We start from the raw sequence: 23,058 nt of genomic DNA on the forward strand, positions 1-23,058 counted from the left end.
TCATTCGCACGCCAAGAGCAATCACATCGCCCTGGTAACCGGCGGTCACATGACCCGCACCTGTTCCTCTGGCTGGACGCCACCGGCTGGAGCCATCTGCTCTGTTCACTCACACACACACACACACACAGCTTTACACACACACACACACACACACACACACATCTTTACACACACACACACACACACGCAGTTATACTCCACACACCAACTCAGTGACACACTAACAACACACAAGCACACACCAACTTTGTTACACACCAACTTTGTTACACACCAACTACACACAGGGAGATCACATGCTCAGCAGCATCACTTCTTCTAGACTCAGTAACAACTATTATAAACTCTCTCACTCCCCTCTCCCTCTCCCTCTCTCCCTCCTTCCCCCTCCCACAACTCCCCCTCTTTCCTCCCTTTCCCTCTTCTCCATATTACCATCCATCTAGACCAGTCTCTCCCCCCCTCCCCCATCTAGACCAGTCTCTCCGCCCTCCCCCATCTAGACCAGTCTCTCCCCCCTCCCCCATCTAGACCAGTCTCTTCCCCCCTCCCCCATCTAGACCAGTCTCTCCCCCCCCTCCCCCATCTAGACCACTCTCCCCCCCCTCCCCCATCTAGACCAGTCTCTCCCCCCTCCCCCATCTAGACCAGTCTCTCCCCCCTCCCCCATCTAGACCAGTCTCCCCCCCTCCCCCATCTAGACCAGTCTCTCCCTCCCCCATCTAGACCACTCTCCCCCCCTCCCCCATCTAGACCAGTCTCCCCCCCCTCCCCCATCTAGACCAGTCTCTCCCCCCTCCCCCATCTAGACCAGTCTCCCCCCCTCCCCCATCTCTCTCCATCCTCACCAGTGTCCCTGTGTCTCCAGTCCAGCTGACCTGGTCACACATGAATCTGCTCTGGTGCCCTGATAGATCAATACTGCTTCTTTAAGTGTGTGGCTGTATGTGTGTGTGTGTCAGAACGCGTGTGTGTGTGTATGTAGATCAGGTTTCCAGGTGCTACACAGCACTGCGATGCAGTTCCCATGATGCAATGGGGCTGTGGCAGAGCCGTGCTCTCTGGAGGCCTCCCTGACATTTACACCCCACCCAGCTGAGGCTGGCTCGCACGCGCGCGTGTGTGTGAGCAGAGATGCCCCTCACTGACGGTGTGGAGGGAGGGGGGAGGGGAAGGGAGGCGGATAGGGAGGAGGAGGTCGATGGGAGAGTTATAGGACACCTGCTGGGAGTGCTGAGATGAGTCACTCTCAGCTAGACCCCTGCACCTCCCCTGGCATCTCTCACACACACACACACACATCATGGAGATAACCGCACAAACACACAGAGCACAAACCACACCCAGGTCATAAACACACACCGCACACAGGGCCTGGTCCTGATAGGAGGTAGACGCCTACTTGTCATGTGACCAGTCTAGGGAGGGGCCCAACGCAGGCAACACAGGTAGATAAACACATAACCTGGAGCTGGGATAGAGTGAGACTGTGTGTGTGTGTGTGTGTGTGTTACCTCAATGCAAACAGACAAACCCTTGCGTCAGCCCTGAGGATGTTTCTACATCCTCACACACGGAGCAGCACACGACTGACAGGTCTGTGTGCGGCACACACACACACACACACGCACACAAGCGGGTGTGGTTTCTACGCAGGAGAGGAAGCTATTTATAGCTTCCTCTCAGGATGACCGCGCGTGAGAGAGGGAGATTATAGGTGTGTGACAGAGAGATGGTGGGTGTGTGACGGAGGGAGGGTGGGAGAGAGAGGAAAAGAGGGGGAGGAGAGAAAAAAAGGAAGGGAGAGATGGGAAAGAGGGAGAGAAGGAGGGGGAGGGAGAGAGGAAAAGATGGAGGACGAGAGGTATGAGATAAGACGGAAACGAGGGAGAGTGAGGAGAGCGAGCGAGCGAAAAAAGAAGAGGGAGAAAAAAAGAGAGGGAGTGACAGGAACAGGGAGGGGGTGGGTGAGAGAGAGAGAGAGAACTGACAAACACAAGGTCAGAACACAGGAAGTGAGCCTCTCTGGCTGGATGTCCAGACCTGCTGATCCAGCCCTGTCTGATACTACCGGACACACACACAGCTCCCCTCTCTCTACCTCCTCCCCTCTCTCTCTCTCCCCCCCCCCCCCCCCCCTCCAGACACCATGCTGTCCATGAGGGGAGGTGTGGGGGAGGAAGGCTGATCTGGGACCAGCTCTGCCCAACACCCAGGTCCAGGTCTAACCTTGTCATGAAGAGGTAAGGTCCTGGACGTTCCAGAACCTTCTCATGAAGGCGGAAGATTCTGGAAGTTCCAGAAGCTTCTAATGAAGGCGGAAGATTCTGGAAGTTCCAGAAGCTTCTAATGAAGGCGGAAGGTTCTGGAAGTTCCAGAAGCTTCTAATGAAGGCGGAAGGTTCTGGAAGTTCCAGAAGTTTCTAATGAAGGTGGATAATTCTGGAAGTTCCAGAACCTTCTAATACAGGCGGAAGGTTCTAGAACCTTCCAACTGTTTAACCTTCCGACTTAAACAGTTTGCCTGTCCACCATTTCAGAGCAGAGCTGGGCTGAAAGGGCTCCCTGTCTGCCACCATTATTATGCTAAATTAACCCATTGGCCTGGCCACAAAATGGAGGACTGGAGATACACACACTGATTGGAGCCAGTTTGCGCCGGTGTGCAGGGGTTTTAGCTGGTCTTCCGGCCACACACACACACACACACACACACACACACACACACACAGGCTAAATCAACCAGCATGGACCTCATTACCATTAGACGCCATTTTGCGCCCTGTGATTACCAGCCCCTCCCCCGTCTCTCTCTCTCTCTCACACACACACACACACCACCAGCACAAACAAACAGAAACATACACACATTCTCTCCCTGGATGCAGCCACACATACTTTGGCCCTCCCCCCTCTTGAACGAAAACACACCCCTCCCTGCACTGACCCCTGCCCGGCGCTGGGCCACAGATGCAGGGCTGACCCCTCCCTCTTCCTGAGGATGAAAGGATCTGCAGGGGGAGAGAGGAGTGACAGAGGAGGGGAGGGGGGAGGAGGGGGCGGGGTCAACTAGCTGACATTCCTCAGGCAGCTCATGTTACCACCTCCACAATGGAACGACCCTGCTCTCTCTCTCACTCCTTCCTCTCCTCCCCCCAACTAACTCTCTTTCCACTTTGTCATACCCAGCTTCGACTCCTCTCTCTCTCTCCCTACTCTCCTCTCCTCTCCTCTCCTCTCCCCTGCCCGTCCTCCCCCCCCTTTCTCTCCCTCTATCAGTTCATCCCTGCCACTCTACCTCTTCTTTCCGCAACTCCTCTCCCCCTCCCCCTCCCCTCTGAAGGCTGCTGGAGACAGGTGAGGTCTCTGTCTTTCTAGAACCATCTCCCCCCAGGCAGATCCAGGCACAGCCTGGACACCTGCACGGTGTCCCACCTGCTCTCCTGATCTGCCTAACAACACCACCAGATCAGCTCTCTGATCAGACGCACCGGCCAAGTACGGCACATGTTTCAGTGGACTATTCCTTTAAAAGGAAACAGAAATAATTAGCGCCCGCACTCGGCCACGCAAGATCGCTCGGGGTTTTGATCTCAGAGGTTATGGAGCGCTCTGATTGGTCACGTGACTGGAGAGGGCGCGGCAACAGGTCATGTGAGGAGGCCAACTGGAGGACAGTATCAGGCTGTAGTGATACCAGCTGTGTTCAGGAGATACCAGGACCTCTATAGTGCTACCCGCTGTGTTCAGGAGATACCAGGACCTCTATAGTGCTACCCGCTGTGTTCAGGAGATACCAGGACCTCTATAGTGCTACCCGCTGTGTTCAGGAGATACCAGGACCTCTATAGTGCCAACAGGTGTGTTCAGGAGATACCAGGCTGTAGTGATACCAGCATGTTAAGGAGATACCAGGTGTTCTCCAGTGATACCAGGTGTGTTCAGGAGATACCAGGTGTTCTACAGTGTTTCCAGCGGAGCCGAGACCTACCTGGGTTTCTTGGGGGCCTTGGTCTTGGGCGTGGTGGTCTTGGGCTTCTTCTCCTTGGGCTCTTTGGGGGTCTTGGGGGTCTTGGGGGTCCTGGGAGCCTTGGGCGTCTTGGCCTCCAACTTCTCCTTTGGTTTCTTTTTCGATTTCTTCTTCTTCTCTCCTGGCGATTCCTCCAGGGCCCCCGCCGCGGCTGGGTCCAGATCCATCCCGGACGGATCACTTCCTGCCCCGCCCGCGCCGTCCGCCCCTCCTTCTGCTTTCATCATCATCATCCCTCCCTCGCCCGCCGCCTCCTCCTCCTCCGCGCTCACCTTGGCTTTCTTCTTCTTCTTCTTTTTTGGCTTGGCGTCCGGCTGGGGGAGGGGCTGCTGGTCGGGGCCGGCTGATTGGCTGTTGGGTCCCGTGGTTCTGAGTGTCCAGTCAGGGCCCGGAGACTCTCCTGCTGGCGCTGACGGGGAATGCTGCCAGGAGAGAGGGGGGGGGGAGATGGAGGAGAGAGAGGGATGGAGGAGAGAGAGGAGGAAAGATTAATTTGTTGATATGCCCTGGCAGAAAAGACAACATAAGGTGTAATAAATAGAAAAAACAAAATCACATTTGTATTGTATCAAGATAGTGGAGAAATATCTATACTAGTCACATACATATAGTGTTGCCCACCCCCCGAACACCCCCCATCTCTGTATCCGGTCTCTCCACACACACACACACACACACCTCTCCCCCTTGCCTGTCTGCATCCTTCCTCTCCTCCCTCCTCTCCTCCCCTCTCCCTATCCCCAGTAGAGCAGGCCTGACAGGAAGCACGTTGGCAGCTGTTTGGGGCTTCCAGCTGCCCACAGTCCCAGAAGCAGATGGGGCCCAGGCATTATGACACGAATAAATTATATCCATACTTCAAAACACCCAGGGAGGGGCTGGTGGGAGAGCACCGAGAATGAAGGGAGGAGGGAGAGCTGGTGGTTTGTGTGTTTATGGACATCAGCATGTTTACTGCAATATGCAACAGCAGCCTTATAGGAGAGAGGGAGAGAGGGAAGAGAAGCAGAGGTTGTCTCTCTTGGTTCCGTTTCCACGAGAGACAGAAAGGAAAGACACGAGAGATCTGCACCGTTTGTGTGTCACTTTTCTCCCCCAGGCCCAGCATCAGTCAAAGAATCAACTTTTTTTGTAGAAACCACATCAAATGCAGCAGGAGAATGCTAATTTCCTGTAAACGGCCTAGCGAGTGTCTCTCTCTCTCTCTCAACCCCGCCTCTCTCTTTCTCTCTCACACACCCACACACAGTGCAGCAGACAGATTGGGTGCAGGGTGCATGCCAAACTACAGCAAGGTCACGGAGGATGGCTTCACAGCCCAACCTAGACAGCAGGGAGAGCACAGTGGGAGGGGGGGAGGGAGGAGGGCATGCAAGAAAGAGAACGAAGGATTGTGGGTATAGATAAAGAGCATAGATAGTGTGTGTGAGAGAAAATAAATAGAGAGAGGAGAGAGGGGGGGAGAGGAGAGAGAAGACAGAGAGGAGAGGGGGGGGAGAGGAGGGAGGAGAGAGGAGGGAGAGGAGAGAGAGGAGGGGGGGGAGAGGAGAGAGGGGGGGGAGAGGAGAGAGACAGAGTGAATTGGAGGTGGTGCTGCCTCTTTAACAGATAGATGTCTCCTCTTGCCAAGCTTCCCCCGATAATCAATCACATGAATGACAATGGGCCAGAGCTGGTGCACACGCAGCCACACACACACCCAGCCACACACACACACACACAGCCAGCCACACGCACACACACACACAGCCAGCCCCACACACACACACAGGCTGCATGGCTAATGTGACAGCAGTGGCGGAGCAGAATAGGATCCGGCCGGTGTCGGGTTCCATCCCTCAGAAGGGCCAGAGTGACGTGACGGGTAATCTGGCTCTCCCAGCTAAATACTCCCTGAAGGAGGGAGGAGGGAGAGGAGGATATGGGGAGGAAGGGATGAGGTGAGGAGGGGATGAGGTGATGAGGTGATGAGGTGAGGAGGGGATGAGGTGAGGAGGGGATGAGGTGAGGAGGGGATGAGGTGAGGAGGGGATGAGGTGAGGAGGGGATGAGGTGAGGAGGGGATGAGGGAATGAGGTGAGGAGGGGATGAGGGAATGAGGTGAGGAAGGGATGAGGTGAGGAGGGGATGAGGGAATGAGGTGAGGAGGGGATGAGGGAATGAGGTGAGGAAGGGATGAGGGAATGAGGTGAGGAAGGGATGAGGGGATGAGGTGAGGAGGGGATGAGGTGAGGAGGGGATGAGGTGAGGAGGGGATGAGGTGAGGAGGGGATGAGGTGAGGAGGGGACGAGGTGAGGAGGGGATGAGGTGAGGAGGGAATGAGGTGAGGAGGGAATGAGGTGAGGAAGGGATGAGGGAATGAGGTGAGGAAGGGATGAGGTGAGGAGGGGATGAGGTGAGGAGGGGATGAGGTGAGGAAGGGATGAGGTGAGGAAGGGATGAGGTGAGGAAGGGATGAGGTGAGGAAGGGATGAGGTGAGGAGGGGATGAGGTGAGGAAGGGATGAGGGAATGAGGTGAGGAAGGGATGAGGGAATGAGGTGAGGAAGGGATGAGGTGAGGAAGGGATGAGGTGAGGAAGGGATGAGGTGAGGAGGGGATGAGGTGAGGAGGGGATGAGGTGAGGAGGTGAGGAAGGGATGAGGTGAGGAAGGGATGAGGTGAGGAAGGGATGAGGTGAGGAAGGGATGAGGTGAGGAGGGGATGAGGAAGGGAGGGGATGAGGAAGGGATGAGGTGAGGAAGGGATGAGGTGAGGAAGGGATGAGGTGAGGAAGGGAGGACGAGGAGGGGATGATGAGAGGAGAGATGGTTGATAAAAGAAACCGGCGGGGAAAGGGATGAATTGAGAGGAGAGCGCAGTGAGGAGCAGTAGAAGATGTGACCATGCACAGACACACGACGGTGTGATGAGCCGTCATGCATCAGTCAGTATAAAATAGTAAGTGCTCACATCCAATGTTCCACCACCGGCACCAACCAGGGGGTTAGGACCACAGGGCAGGAGCTAGGACCCAGGAGTAGGACTCCAGGGAAGGGAGTAGGACTCTCGGGTAGAATGTAGGGCCCCAGGCAATTCCTAATCCCCAGAACAGATCTCAAAGCCTAACACCAGTGTAAGCGAGGCATCAAACCAGAAAACCTACACAGTTACAGATTAGTGTGCGAGTACTGGTGAGCATTTCAAAGGGTGAGGGGTTAAAGGGTGAGAACGGGATCTCACCCTCTCACACACACACTTCATCAGTCTTTAAACTAGATGACAGCTATGGCCTCAGGACTTGGAACACTAGAGAACTATCAGCTCATCTCTTCCTGTTAGACTGGAGTGTGTCTGTCTCTCACACACACACACACCCAGAGAGACTGTGACAGAGACACAGCAATACTGCGGTCTCTCCTACTGGTCTGTCCTACCAGAGCCTTCCTGTAGTCTCTCCTACTGGTCACTCCTACCAGACCCATAGCCCTGTCTCTCTTACCAGTCTGTCTGTCCTGTCAGACCGCCACTACCAGTTCCTTACTGCAGTCTCTCCTACTGGTCTCTCCTACCGGTCTCTCCTATTGGTCTCTCCTACCAGTTCTTCATTGCAGTCCCTACCCATCACCACTACCAGAAAGCATGCAGCAGAGTGGGACAGTAAGAGGTGGAATGTGTGACAGATGGACAGAAAGAGTGATATGTCTATGTAGATCAACAGTGATGGAGAGACACAATGATGGAGGGAGAGAGAGAGATGGTGGGGGGGGTGGAGTGATGGAGAAAGATAAAGAAATGGAGAGAGTTTGACGGAGAGATGAAAGGGTGGATTCATGGAGTGATTGAGACAGGTGGATGGAGAGAGAGAGAGAGAGAGAAAGATAGGGAGGGATGGAGAGAGGAATAGAGAGAGGGAGGGAGGGATGGAGAGAGAGAGAGAGGGAGGAGGAGAGAGAGAGAGGGAGAGACAGAGAGAGAATGACTGATGTTATGTAGAACAAAGGTCACAGAGCAGCTTTCCATCAGTGTAGTGACCTTGAGCTGGGGCTTTGAGGAACATGGAGCTGTGTGTATGTGTGTGTGTGTGTGTGCGTGTCCATAGCCACATTAGAGAGCAGACAGGGCTTAGAGCAGTTGCCCAGACAGGCACAGCCACCGCAAAAGTGTGCGTGCGTGCGCATGTGTGTCACAGAGAGAGGGGGGGTTGGGGGTGGTCTCCTACAACAACAACATCAGATCCACCACAGGAAGCACTCCAGTCCATCACGACCGGCTAACATCCCCAGGCACATTTCCTGAGCCAGGCGGCTCGCTGATAATGGGGCTACCTCCCTCCAGCCAGCCAGCGCACCGAATCAAGCGCACCCAAGCGATGCGTGCGGCTCAACTGTGTGCAACATCTAGGTCACTCGCGTTGGGCAAATTAACTCTGACATCTTAAATGTCAACCACAAAACTGCCTAATCGGAGCGCGCTATAGAAGCCGGATGGGGGTGTGTGTGGGGGGGGGGCGGGGGTGTCCGCTGGTGAGGAGGAGGACGTGGGGGTGGGGTGGGATGAGCAGAGGAGAGCGGCGATGGTGTGAATGAGAAAGAGGACAGAGAGAGACACTAAGTGCTGGATCTGTGTGTGCTGCCACAGGGCGGCCATTGTCTGTGAATGGGTCAGCAGAGAAAGAAGCTTTGAGCACAAAACAAGCTAATGGAAGCAGGGGCACGTGATGCGCACACACACACACACACACACACACACACACACACACACACAGACAGAATAGCAAACACAAGCAAGCACACACACACACACACACACACACACAGGCAGCTATTGAGAGATGCTAACCTCCACTCCCCACTGACTTCCCCACTCTTCCCCTCCTCTCAATCCCCCTCTCCCTCCTCCCCTCCTCTCAATCCCCCTCTCCCTCCTCCCCTCCTCCCCTCCTCTCAATCCCCCTCTCCCTCTCCCTCCTCCCCTCCCTCTCCCCAGTTCTCTCTCTCCCTCTCCCTCTCGACAGGGCACATCCTGCTGTACACCATTAACTCACGCATGACTCCTCCGAGACAGACTAGGCAAACAGAGAGAGAGAGAGACACACAGAGATAGGGGAAAGAGAGAGAGATGAGGGAGAGAGAAACGGAGAAAAGGGGGGGGAGAAAAAGAGATGGATGTGGGAGAGAAACAGTAAAGGGGAGGAAGGAAGGAGAGAGAGAGCAGAGGAGAGGGGGAGAGACATGCTGAGATAGAAGAGACGAGGCAGAAGAGGAGGATCTAGGAGAGAGAGAACGAGAGAGCAGGCAGGCGGAAAGAAAGCAGGCGGGGGTGGAGAGAGATGCTTAGAGAGCAGGAAGGGAGTATTCCCCCTCAGAGAGAGGGGAGGGGAGGGTTAGGAGATTAGCAGTGTGGCGCCGGGGTCTTGGGGAGGGCCAGGATATGTAGCAGAGGAAACACACACACCAAACACCCTCTACCCCATACACACGCACACACCTACCCAACACCCTCCACCGAATACACACACCCAACACCCTCCACCCCCACACCTCTCGTGAGCAGTCTCCAAAATAACTGTTGTCTATCACACATATTTCCCCCCCACACACACACAAAATCAAAACAAACACACAAGCAGTGCGCCCGTGTACAACCCCCCCCCCACACACACACAGTTCCACATCAAAGCAGACACTCACCTGAGTGTGAGGCACTTTCTGTTGGGTGGGGGGCGACACGTGAGGAGGGGCCCAGGGCGACTGGTTGGGCGGGGAGTTCTGGAGGTGATGGGGGGGTCCAGCCAGGTGCGTTTGGTTCTGGGAGGGTTGCAGTGCTGCCTGGGCGGGGTGCACCTGCTGCAGCTGCTGGAAGGCCAGGGGTGGTGGCTGCAGCTGCTGCCCAGCTCTGGAGCCTTGCTGCTGGGGAGGTAGCAGCCGTAGGTCCCCTGGGCCTCCTGGAACCTCCACGTGGGCCAGGGGAGGCCCTGGGGGCCTGGCCTGGGGAAGGGGCCCTCTCTGGGACTGGCTGGGGGGCATGCCTGGGTAGAGCTGGTGGGGGTGGCCGGGGTGCTGGGGGTGGAGCTGGGGGTGAGGCTGGGGCCCACCCGAGGGGGTGGGGGTCCTCTGAGGGGGTACCATGGTGTTGGGGGCCTGGATGGGGACCCCGGGGTAGCCCACTACATCGGGGACCAGGCCGGCGCTGGGGGGCCGAACCTGCTGGGGAGGAGGGGTGCCGGCAGGGTTGACCATCCCCCTCATGGGCGACATGGAGGGGCTGTAGGATCCTTGAGGTGGGGGGGCCAGGTGCTGGGGGCCGGCCTGGGGCTGGGTGGGGGGGTGCATAGGCTGACCCGTCATCTGGCCGGGGTGGGGGTGGACCGACTGCTGGTGGACCTGGGGGGGGCCAGGGTACCTCTGAGGTGGCCCAGCAGCCCCGGGCCCCGCGTTAGGGGGGTAGCGCTGGGCCTGGACCATGGCCCCACTGGCACTGCTGTTGGGGGGGTTGCTGGTGGCGGTAAGGCCCATGCCCGGACCCATGCCCGGGCTGCCTCCTAATCCCTGATTTATGTTGGCGTACTGGGGCGGGTAGTGGGCGGGGCCTGGGGGGTACTGGGCGGAGCCTCCCACCGCACTGGGGGGCACCTGCTGGGGCTGGGATTGGCTGTGGAGACCGAAGCCCATGTTCTGGTGGGGGGGCCGTCCGGCCAGCACCTGCTGCTGCTGGGGGGGCTGGCGAGATGGGCTTTGGGGGTAGCGGGGCTGGGTCAGGGGGTCCTGAAGGCCCTGGCGGTGGAGGAACTGCTGCTGGGCCATGGGGGCCCGCATGGGGGGGCCAGGCATGCCCACGTGGCCCATGTAGTGGCTGGGCTCCTGGGCCATGGCCTGCTGGGGGAAGTGGTTGACCCTGGGGGGGGTCTGGGTCTGGCCGTGACCCTGCATGCCCCCGTAGTCGCTCCGCCCCATGTAGCCCCCCATCTGGTGGGCGTGGCCTTGCTGGCTGGCCCCGCCCTGCTGCTGCTGGAAGGGGGGCCGGCCCTGCTCAGGCACCTGGACGGCCCGGGGGGGGGCCCCCCACACGGCGCCCGCGTCGGGGAAGGCCTGCTGGCGCCCGTCGGCGTGCGCCCCCGGGTACACCTGGTGCTGCTGGAGGCCCTGGCCCGCGTTGCCGTGGGGGACCGCCGCGTTGCCGTGGTAACGGGACTGGGCTGCGGCGAGGCCGTTGAGGGCGGGGCCGTTAGCCATCATGCGCTGCTGCTGCTGTTGTTGTTGCTGCTGTTGTTGTTGTTGCTGCTGCTGCTGTTGCTGCTGTTGTTGTTGTTGTTGTCCTCCTTGCTGCTCGTAGGGGGAGAAGGGGTCGTAGGGGAGCCCCATCTTGGGCTGTCCCGGGCCGGGTCCTGGTCCTGGTCCGCTGGCCTGGCCCGGCTGGGAGGGGAGGAGGAGGGAGGAGGAGGAGAGGGAGCCGTAGCCCTGGTGCTCCAGGGGCATCTGTTGGCCCATGGCGTTGGCCTGGGCGCCCTGGGGGAAGCCACAGTCTCCCAGCCCCTCCAGCCCGTCCGAGAAGAGGCTGGCATCGTCCCCAAACAGGCTCATCATCCCTGGGTCAGCCATGCTGCCTGCCGGGGGGATCTGCTCGCTCGGGAGGTGGATGTCCTCAAAGCTGCTAAGCCGCTAGCTGATCTGCAGCATGTCACTCCATATTTCCCTAATTCTCTCTGAGAGCGAGAACGCAGTGTCAGACGCAGGCAGGTTACGAGTCCTGCAGGGCGGGGGAGGGAGGGAGGGAGTGGGGAGAGGAAGGGACAGAGATAGAGAAACCGTATTAGCGTTGGAACTTACGTAAGCTGTGGTCAACTATATGTAATCACCCAACCCCCGACCAACCCAGTTAGCAGGCTCTGCAAAGTAGCCCATGTTTAGCAGTTAAATCAGTTGCAACACCCCCACCCTCCCCCCCCCCCCCTCCTTCCCCCACCCCCCCCTCCCTCCCTCCTCCAGTCTCTTTCATCCCCCTCCTCCTCCTTTCTCTCCCCCCCCCCCCCTGCTCCATCCCACCTCAGTTTCCATTTGCTTTCAAACAAAAGACTTCTCTCCAACACACACACACACACACACACACTATACTAAACTCATTGAGTGTTGGTTTGGAGAGGAGCGCAGAGAGAACAAAGGCTGGTACCAGGAGTAAGAGCTGTGTTTAAACAGCAGCAGCTGCCAGACCAGCCCAGCAGATGTGAGAATACAAGGAGGCAGCCACCTGCTCTGGCCTGCGTCTGCGTGTGTGTGTGTGTGTGTGTGTGTTGTTGGGCAGAAAGAGAACGAATGTGAGCCAGTGTTGTGTGTGTGTTGTTGTTATTAGGCAGAAAGAGAACGAATGTGAGCCAGTGTTGTGTGTGTGTGTGTGTGTGTGTGGTGTGTGTGTTGAAGCAGCCCCTTGTGTTTGGATGGTCTCAGAGTTGTGCAGTGTTTGTTGTCGGGCAGAGAGATGAAAGAATGTGAGCCAGGTTGTTGTTGGAGTGGTTCTCTGTGTGTGTGTGTGTGTGTGTGTGTGTGGGGGAGCGTGTGTGTGTGTAAGTGTATGTGCGTGTCCTTAACCTGCCCGTGTCCTGAGCTGTGTAATCAGATGAGCAGAGGGACTTATGGAGGTGTGTGAGATAAGCCAGGCACACACCCAGCCCTGGTATTGGGTGTCTCAAACTCAACACACGACGGAGGGCGCGCGCGTGTGTGTGTGTACATATGTGTGTGTCTGTCTGAGTGGGGGAGGTGTGCACAGCCTCAAACGTCAATGCCTCAAACTTCCCCCACTAGAGAATTCCCCTCCCCCTCTCCTTCCCCTCCCTTCCCCTCTCCTCTCCTTCCCCTCCTCCCCCCCCCTTTTCTCTCTTCTCCACATGGCCTCTGGCTTCCTGGCAGGCCGGCCCCGTCATCCAATGACCTTTCTCTGCCAGCACTGGCCCCGGCCACTTCCTGCCCAAACTGCAACTTCATCTGAAGCAGAGCATTAGCATAATAAGGGCCTTGTTGTAAAAGCGGCTCGTCCACAGAGACCCACAGCAGCTCGCCGCAATCTGACCCCCCTCCTGCTGAGATCTGAGCCCACCTCCACACGGGGAGACCAGAGAAGAGAGATCAGAGGAGAGACTAGGAGGGGGAGAGAGAGGGAGACCTCCGTCAAGTCATAATCTGACCTCCCCGTGAACGAGTTTCTCCCAGAAGGGAGGAGACAGGAGGGAGGGGGGGGGGGGGGTGCATCCGTCCACGCCCCCCCCCCTCCCACCCCCCTGGAGATGAAGAGGTGAGCGCCTGGTGCTGCTGCCGGCGTCAGAAGAGGAAGTGGAGACACAACAAGCCGCAGCGCGTGTGTGCGTGTCGACACAGAGGGAGGGAGGGAGGGGAAAGAGCTGACTGAAAGAGAGAGAGAGGAAAGGGAGAGATTAGACTGACAGAGGGGGAGACAAAAGGAGAGTTGAGAGAGAGAGAATAGGAGAAGAGGGTGTGTGTGTGTGTCAAGTTGTGATGTCACATCCGCAGAAAGCCACAACAGAGCCTGTGAACTCACACACTTCCTGTTTATACTGGTGCATCTAGTACAAATCACACACAGTGTACTGAGATGCTAACCACAGCTCCCTCTACAAGTGCAAGAACCTGAAGTGGAGGAGCTAGTTAGCCAACGCTAGCTGAACCAGGCCGGGCTGAGCTTGGTGACAGCCTGGCAGCGAGCAGGAAGAGGAGCCCCCCGCTTCCTTCTCTCTCCGCTGGTCTATCCATCACCAACCTTACCACCACCCCCCCCCCCCGACACACACACACACACTCGCCCTGTCTCACACACACACACACAGGCACACACACACAGCCTCTCACACACTCACGCTTTTCCTCACACACTCTCCTTACGTTCTCACACACACACACTCGCCCTGCCTCACACACACACACACACACACACCCGCCCTGCCTCACACGCACACACACTCGCCCTGCCTCTCACACACACACACACACACACGCCCTGCCTCACACACACACACACACACGCCCTGCCTCACACACACACTCGCCCTGCCTCACACACACACACACACACACACACACACTTGCCCTGCCTCACACACACACACACACACTTGCCCTGCCTCACACACACACACACTTCCTCTAGCACCCTCCTTGCCTCCCCCTCCCTCACTCACACACACTCCCCGTCTCTCCCTGCTTCTTCCACTCACACACACACACTCCTCTGTCATACACACACACTTCCTGCCTCACAACCACACAAGTTGGCTCCTCTGCTCATGGCTCACGTAAGCTCCCCATGACAGCAGACCACGTGGGCGCTGGGCGTGAGAGAGAGGGGAGAGAGAGGGGAGAGAGCGCAAGCAGGAGATGTGCATATATGATCATCACAGAAGGTGTGTGTGTGTGTGTGTGTGTGTGTGTGTGTGTGTGTGTGTGTGTGTGTGTGTGTGTGTGTAGACTCAAAGAGGGGAGGAGTGTGTGTGTGTAGACTTAAGGAGGGGAGGTGGGTGGGTGGGGGGGTCGCTAGGGGGCCTGGCAGAGCCAAAAGCCGCAAATTTGAATCCCTGTGATGCGATTTGGTGTTTAAGCCGGTAGGCTGACCGTTCACCTAATTCTCCCCGGAGTGACAGCTGTGGTTCAGTGCCTGTGTGTGTGTGTGTGTGTGTGTGTGTGTGTGTGTGTGTGTGTGTGTGTGTGTGTGTGTGTCAGTAGGGCTACGCCCCAGTTATTATGCGTGTCTGGAGCCTGAAAAGTGTGTGTGTGGTGGTTTGATTGAGATGTGAAATATGAGATCGATGAAATGAGCGACGGGGGAAAAAACAGAGTTGTTGAGGAAAGAACCATGAGCCATGAGAAGCAGAGATGGAGAGAGAGGTGGGAGGTGGAGAGAGAGGAGAGAGGGAGAGAGAGGTGGGAGGTGGAGAGAGAGAGGTGGAGAGAGAGGAGAGAGGTGGAGAGAGAGGAGAGAGGTTGGAGGTGGAGAGAGTTGGAGGTAGAGATGGTGGGAGGTGGAGCGAGGAGAGAGATGGAGGAGTGAAGAGTGAGGTACAGAGAGATGGAGGGGTGAAGAGTGAGGTAGAGAGAGAGAGAGGAGGGGTGGAAGTAGAGATGGAGGTGGAGAGAGATGGGAGCAGGAGAGAGGTGGAGGTGGAGAGAGAGGAGAGGTGTGGAAAGAGGTGGATAGAGGGAGAGGGTTGCAGGGGGAGAGGTGGAGGTGGAGAGAGATGGGAGCAGGAGAGAGGTGGAGGTGGAGAGAGAGGAGAGGTGTGGAAAGAGGTGGATAGAGGGAGAGGGTTGCAGGGGGAGAGGTGGAGGTGGAGAGAGAGGAGAGGTAGAGAGGTGGATAGAGGGAGAGGGTTGCAGGGGGAGAGGTGGTCACAGCAGAACGAGAGAGAGAGGAGGGGATGAGAGGTGAGTTAGAGTGAGCAGTGAGGCATGGCCTAATGTTGGACCACTCAGCAGGGAAGAGACCACCACAGACACCTGCCCCCCCCCCCCCCCCCACACACACACACGACCATCCCGAGGCCAACAGTTCCATCTTTCATCACCAAACGTCGTCCTAAACAATAAACACCTCAATAATAACACATCTCCTTGCTGCCTCTTGTCATGCATGCAGCAAGAGCCAGAGGATAAAACATAAGTACACCCTGCTCTGCTGAAGGAGCAGAGCAGTGTGTGTGTGTGTGTGTGTGTGTGTGTGTGTGTGTGTGTGTGTGTGTGTGTGTGTGTGTGTGTGTGTGAGATAAAGAGAGAGAGAGCTGGAAGAGGTGAGCTGTGTGTAGTGGTGTAGTAGGCAACTACTGCGTGTGAGTGTTTGTGTGTGTATGATGGGGGTGTTTGGGCTGGGATTTGAGCTCAGAGGGGAGGAAGGGAGGGGGGAGGGAAAAAAAGGAGGGGGGGGGGGGGGAATCTGGGTATTTTACGCTCGGCTGCTTTGTTAATGGACAGGTTTTTTTCTGTGCGGTGGGGAGGGGGCTGAATAACAGGAAGGAGTTCTGTTTATGCAATCTGCTCCGCGCTTCAAATACAGGGGCTTGGTATCTCCTGAAGAATCACTGGCCGAGGCCCCTCGCTGGCTGGGGACCGGAGCGGGGGGGGAGGAAGGGGGCCTGGGCGCGTGCGTGAGACAGAGAGAGCGAGCGATATACACATTGGGAGCTTTGACCTTGACTGCTGGTGAACAGCGCCACCTTGCCTAGTCCTGCCACTAGACAGGACCACGGCTGAATGGACCACTAGAGGCTCGCACACACACTCTCTACCCCTCCCCCAGGAGCCTCTTCCCTCTGCCCCATAGCTGTCACTCACCTCCCCTCCCTGCTGCCCAGAAGTGTGCAGGTCAGCTTGATGCAGACCAGGAAGAGAGAGAGAGTGCGTGTGCATGCAGTCATGCGTGTTGCTATGACACTTGGGAAACGCGATGTGTGTGTGTGTGTCTGGAGGGAAGGGGGGGGGGGGGGGTGCTTCCTGTCAAGTCTGTCTGACCCTGCAAGAGGGGGAAAGAGGAGGACGAGGGAGAGAGGGGATCAACCGAAAGTAGAAAAGGTAGGAGGCAGGAGACACAGGAAAACAGAAGCTATAAAGGAGAGAGACAGAGAGAGGAGTGGAGAGGGAGGAAGAGAGAGGAGTGGAGAGGGAGGAAGAGAGGGAGAGGAGTGGAGAGAGGGAGGGAGGAAGAGGAGTGGAGAGGGAGGAGAGAGGAGTTGAGAGAGAGAGAGGAGTGGAAGGAGGAAGAGACGGAGACGAAGGGATGAGGCGAGATGCATAGACAGACAGGAACGAGAGAGGAGAGCGAAGCACAGGAAGGAGAGAGAGAAAGAGAGGAGAACAGAGGCAAAAGGGAAGTGGAAGTGTGTTTGTGTTCCCACTCCTCCGGTCGGCTCGATAAACACCTCCCATGTTCTCCCTATGTGAGTGAAGACCTTCCCTCACCCCTCTCCCCTCCCTCCGTGTTACCACCGCTCACGAGACTTGTGGTTCAACCGTCCTGTTGTTTTCATACACGGTCGGCCTGTTCTCTCAGCACTACAACGGAACACCCCCGTAGAAAAGCACCTGGTCAAATATGACCGCTCATCTAAGAAAGGCATCGGAACTGCTGTGCTACAGCCCGTTACAGCCGGTGACCAATCAGAAGCAAGCATGAGTAGCTATCCCACCTGTAACCCCACCCCCAAACACACACACACAAACCAATAACAGCAATACCCTATCAAAGTGCTCAACCAATTGGATCAATAGATTGACAGCTTCCAAGGCTAACAGTCATAGTTCAAATAACCCTCCCCCCATCACACGCACACACACCTTTTATAAATCAATTACAGGAGCCAGGAGGACTACCTCAGGGTCAGGACAGAACAGAGGACCAATGCCCCGAAGGACTGTGGTACGGGGGGAGGTAGAGGAGAGGGAGGGAGAGAGGCAGAGGAGAGGGAGGGAGGTAGAGGAGAGGGAGGGAGAGAGGCAGAGGAGAGGGAGGGAGGTAGAGGAGAGGGAGGGAGAGAGGCAGAGGAGAGGGAGGGAGGTAGAGGAGAGGGAGGGAGAGAGGCAGAGGAGAGGGAGGGAGGCAGAGGAGAGGGAGGGAGAGAGGCAGAGGGGCGGGGAGGCAGTGGAGAGGGAGAGGCAGAGGCAGAGGAGAGGGAGGGAGAGAGAAAGGGTGGGAATGAGGCAGGGAAGGAGAGATGTTACCCAGCCATTGTGGGTAGCATCATGGGTTGATGATGGAAGGGGGAGAGGAGGGGGGAAAGGAGGAGTCGAGGCAGCAGAGAACAGGAAGAGGCAGGAGAGGAGGTGAAGTTGGTGTTGGAGGCCCAGGGGGTATTACAGGTGTTGATACACACTCCAGGTGGAACCTTGGCACTGCAACACTGGCTGGGCTTGAAGAGCCCTCTGCTTCATAGACAGAAACACACACACACACACACAGGCTCAGACACACAGGTTAAACAAGAGCAGATACACACACGATGTGTGGGTGAAAGCAGATGGGTAGAAAACATACGAGATGTTATATTAAAAACAAAAACAACGTCTGCACTGTGTCATCTGACAACACCATGAACGAACCTGCTAGACTCACCTACCTGCAACCTTTCCAAGACAGGACGTCCAAGGACATCCACACACGTAATAATACATTTACATTTAGTCATTTAGCAGACGCTCTTATCCAGAGCGACTTACAGTAAGTACAGGGACATTCCCCCCCGAGGCAAGTAGGGTGAAGTACCTTGCCCAAGGACACAACGTCATTTGACACGGCGGGGAATCGAACTGGCAACCTTCAGATTACTAGCCCGACTCCCTCACCGCTCAGCCATCTGACTCCCGTACACCAATACACCACTTGTACGGGACAACAACACCGCCTCTCCACCAGCAGCAACAGCCAATCAACCTCCACTGTCAGCCACAGAACTACAAACATGGCCGCCCGGGTGAGTTAGGCTCCCTGGCAGGTATCCCATATCACCTCCGCTAGGACTGAGGTAGTCTCCAACCACATCAACCATTTATTTTACTGCCTCTTATGTACCGGTAGATATGGGGGGGGGGGGGGGAACGGATAAACGCTCCAGGCTCAGCTCTTTCTCTGTTAAAGAGACAGGTGGACTACACAGGTATAGGCAGTATGTTATCTGGTTGTTTTAACTCTCTACCTGTGAGTTTCAAGCAGGTACTGATAAATGGGTTTAAGCTTTCATCGTGCTGTTGCGTTGTTAATGGGGAGGGGGGGGGGGGGTCTTCCGATTGAAGCATTTCTGATACGCTCTGTACTGTGGGGACTCAAACTCTGTGTCCATCTGTGAAGCGAAAGACAAATCTCCCTTTGAGACGCATCGTATCGTCTATCTAATCTTGGAAGGCTCGTCTTTCTCTCTCCAACTTCCTTCGACTACGGCTGCATGTCAACAGCCTGTCCTCACCTCTTCTTGTGCATTATCCTACTTAAATACACGGGGAGAGCCCTTTGAATCGGTTTCACCATGAAGAAATGGAGCACGGAGATTAGGAGTCGGCGGTAGACTATTGAGATTCAGCCACAGGCAGGGGGAGGTGGGATTACAGGGATGTCTAGAATCAGGTCAGGAGAAAGGTAAAACGTTGCATGCTAGACCACCGAGTAGCTGCCTGTCTGGCTGAATGTTTCTGCCCAAGATCCACATCACAGAGCAGGTGACACTGACTAGACACGACACACAGAACAGACTAGACACACAGAACAGACTAGACACACAGACCAGGGACCCTTCAGTCTGATTATCTGAAAACGTGTCCGTAACATTTTCATCCTGTCTAGGAAGAGTCAACGTGACAGAATGGACATAAAATCAGTCTCTTCAGATGAGTACATTGGTTGAAAGTGACGCAAAAAGTTTAACCACATTAGTATCCCCTCCCCCATCTAGGAGATATCTAGCACCAGACTTAAAATCTACTGGTTATCCATCTCTCTCAACCATAATCTACTTTAACTGACACGAACCAGGCTTTTCCTACATGCAACTGGTGGGGAGGTTGAACGTCTAACTACCCACAATGCACTGCTATCCACATTATCCAAATAAGGGAGAGGGAGCTAAACAATGCTTTATTTTCACAGCAGGGACAATATGGCAGTGTTAACTAGGGCCCCTAGTGTTCTGTCTCCCCCAATAGGACTGCACTGTCTTAACTGGTCAAAATGGCCACATCTGTTTTTTTTTTTCTTCTTTTTTCTCCCCCCCCACCCTTTGTTTCCCCCCTCAACTGGCCCTCTTTCAAAGCTTTTAAAAAGTTTAGCCTAGTTTCCGCACCGCTGTCCCCTTCTACTCCAGGGAACACGCTACAGAGTTGGTTTATAACGCAGCAATTTCAGATCTAGCTAGGAGCACCGAATTTAAAACGATATAAAAGAAGATTTGTAAACAGTAACGATATAGGCTACAGTCAAGTTAAACGGTTTGGAGTGGGGTGAGCTAGCCATACGTTCCATCTTTAACCGTTTAAAACGCACCGTGATCTGCAATATGGAGTTGCAAACGTACACAATTAAAGAGAATACAAGTAGGTTAACTTTCCGACACAGGCGATGGTAGCCACGTTGAACCAGCAATCCCAAGGTCACAGTCAGACTGTGCAGTTATATGAACTTTATGATAGGGGTAGAGATTTACAAAAATCATACCATGCCAATGACAAAAGTCCACGAACACATTTCACAAGTATTTATACTTCAGACTTAAATGTTTTATTACTTGAATGCAGAGGTGGAAAAGCGACGGAGGGACGTTTTTGGTACAACAGAGGCACAGCTTGCAACGACAACAACAACAAAACTTGTTCGCACCGACTTTTTGAACATAGCCCCATCTTCAAGCAGGCGCAGTTTCTAAGATGGAAAAAAGTACCTCAGTAACCACAATAAAGGTTAGACGAGGAGTGAAGCCACAATAGTGAAAAACATCTGTTAACTTCGCCATACCCTGGGCCTATTATCTGCCGGCGGAGTGGCCCGACACATTAGAAGCTGCCATCTTAGGTTAGAAACTACCCCGGCGGCGGTGGCAAAAGCGGTAATATTTTAAGAGATACTCGGTTGTTGAAGCACTCACAACTTAACGAAGTACACCCCTTTCGTCTCAGCGAACAGTTTTTTTTAAAGGTTTAGTTCAATCATAACCAAAAACTGAGAAAAAAAACTCAAGACGTATAGTTGCGGGTACCCATAATGCGAGTTGAACGATTAGAAAAGCATAATGGAGAGAGCAACACGGTCGGGAGTGTATTCCAACTTCGCTTGAAAAAGAATAATCGGTTTGAGTTGGGTGGGGGGGAGAGACCGCGGCAGGTGTTTCTAAATCGAATTTAACGGATGGACCGGAGGGGGGCACAAAGTACCTTGAAACAAAGTTACTGCGGACACCATGTTTCATTATAAACAACCAGTCTTATCTAACTTTAAAACGCGGAAACGAATGAAACAATAAAGTGCACCCGGTTTGCTGTTGCGCATTACAAAAACTGTTTCCCTCTACATCCCACAAACAACATGCGCCATTAAAGTAGCCCTTAGCACACAATTAGCCTCCTTACAGCTAGTTGAAAGACAATGAAAATGATGATACAATGCTACAAGCTAAACTTCTCCTCTACTAATGCCTATGGGCCACTACCAACAAGCTAGCAGGCTAATTAGCCATGCTACCAAGCATTACGCACGTTTCGGACGGAAACGCACAACTCACCGTAGGTAATTCCCAACTAGGGAAAATGCCCCAACTGTGAGAAATGGCGAAACTGAATTTAGATTTTTAATTTATTTTACAAAACTTGGAAATTATCTTTGGACAATCGAGGAGAAAAAACAGATGGCTCCGCAAATGACCGTCTGGCCTCGCGCACCCCCGTCCCCCGACACCACCCCCCCCCCCCCCCCCCCCCCCCCCCTACCCGTTCAACAACACTGGACAGTCGACTTATCATCCCGTAGCTGCACAGCCCATTTCAATTAAACACTGTCGATTCATCATGCGAATGAAAACTCAACACGTATACTTCATAACTTGAACGCTTATCGTAAATCTTGCCACAATATATGCCCTCTATTTTTTTTTCAAAGACTGCGCATCCAAAGGGAATCTCCCTCGCGCTAGCTAGCTCTCATTCAGCTCGGTCAGTGACTCACCTCTACGTTCGAGCCACCTCGTGTCTCTAGCCCCAACACACACAATTAGCTAGCTATGCCAAGCTAACCAAATCACATACTTTAGTGTTGTACAACAAATAAAACAAAAGTGCAAGTTTAACATTGTTTTACAATTCAACAAGTTGCACATGTGTGCCTTACTATATTGTGCGATCTCCGCGATGGGAAATATTCTTCACTTGGGGAAAACTACTCCGGACCCGTTCAGTTCAATGCAGCGGGTGGCGAGCTAGCTAGCTAAACTTGCTATATACTTAGCTAGCTAGCATTACAGCATGGTATCTGGTAGTAAGCAAGTCTACGCTCAATGAAATGTTCACAAAATGAGATAAAACGTACAGAGTGACAAATTTCCTCTTTTTCATAAGCTTTCACAAAAAGTTTTTCAATTAGATCAGTCCCAGTTAAGAAGCAAATTTGCTTGGGGATTAAAAGTCGACTGCAGAAAGTATGAAACTCGCTCTAAAAAGGTTAATGTGGCAAATACTTGCCAGGTAGTTTATCCGTGCAAATACAAAAAGCTACCTTATCTAGTTTCCCTTTCGAATCAAATTTCTACGAAGCGAATGCGTCCTCTAACCATTCAATAAACCAATCCTCGCTTACCCAACAAGCTTGGTCAGTTCGGGCTTTCTCAAATTAACTCCCGTTAATATCTCCAGTAAAATCCTTCGTGGTCCGTGTATAAATAAAGAAATTCAAGTTGTAATATATTGTTCGGCGTGTAGGTATCTCGTCCTCGCCGACTCTGTCTTTCTCCTTTGTGTTAATTTCACTCAATTCGAGTTTAATCCGATCGATCCCGGCGGTCGCGTTCTCGAGTCCTCTCCTCCAGACATCCACTCACCTTCTACGGGCAGGGGGCGCGTTCACATTGCTCCATGGATAAACATGCGTGCGCGTGAATGACCCTGCTGGGCTGTGACGCTTTTATTTCACATTTATTTTCTGATATAGAATAGACGCGATTAAAGGAACACACATCATTTACTTAGTTTAGTGTGAGTTTTCATTCGGTCTTGTTACTTGCTCCGTTTATGGTATGGATAGCGTGGTGCTGGGCAAAACCTCTGAGAACATATAGTGAAAAGAATCGTAAAATATGATGCATGGACATTTTTATTCAATACTTGTGTTTGATCTCAGTGATTATAGCAAATATAAACTCAGTAACATTTCCAATATCCGATAACTTTACCTCGGTTCCCAACACAAACTTTATTTCATTCATTTTCACTGCACACTGATTCTAAACTAGCTTTATAAGTGTTCTCTAATAATGTACAATTATTTACCAGATCAGTGCTTTTCCCCCACCAAATACAAAATTGT

The 23,058-nt window shown here is 54.2% G+C and overlaps 1 protein-coding gene across 1 annotated transcript in view; it reads right to left on the reverse strand.

Moving 5' to 3' along the window:
* Window positions 1-22,553, reverse strand: part of chd7 (chromodomain helicase DNA binding protein 7) — a 48,727-nt gene extending 26,174 nt beyond the window's left edge. The window contains exons 1-4 of the mRNA XM_067252892.1: window positions 22,333-22,553; window positions 9,705-11,760; window positions 3,994-4,454; window positions 2,950-3,013 (exon numbers count right to left, since the gene is read on the reverse strand). Coding sequence (XP_067108993.1) covers window positions 2,950-3,013; window positions 3,994-4,454; window positions 9,705-11,612 — 2,433 coding nt within the window. The 5' untranslated portion in view covers window positions 11,613-11,760; window positions 22,333-22,553. The remainder of the gene's footprint in view (window positions 1-2,949; window positions 3,014-3,993; window positions 4,455-9,704; window positions 11,761-22,332) is intronic.
* Window positions 22,554-23,058: the final 505 nt, after the last annotated feature.

The sequence above is a fragment of the Osmerus mordax genome, chromosome 16 (genome assembly GCF_038355195.1).
Source record: "Osmerus mordax isolate fOsmMor3 chromosome 16, fOsmMor3.pri, whole genome shotgun sequence".
NCBI lineage: Eukaryota > Metazoa > Chordata > Actinopteri > Osmeriformes > Osmeridae > Osmerus > Osmerus mordax.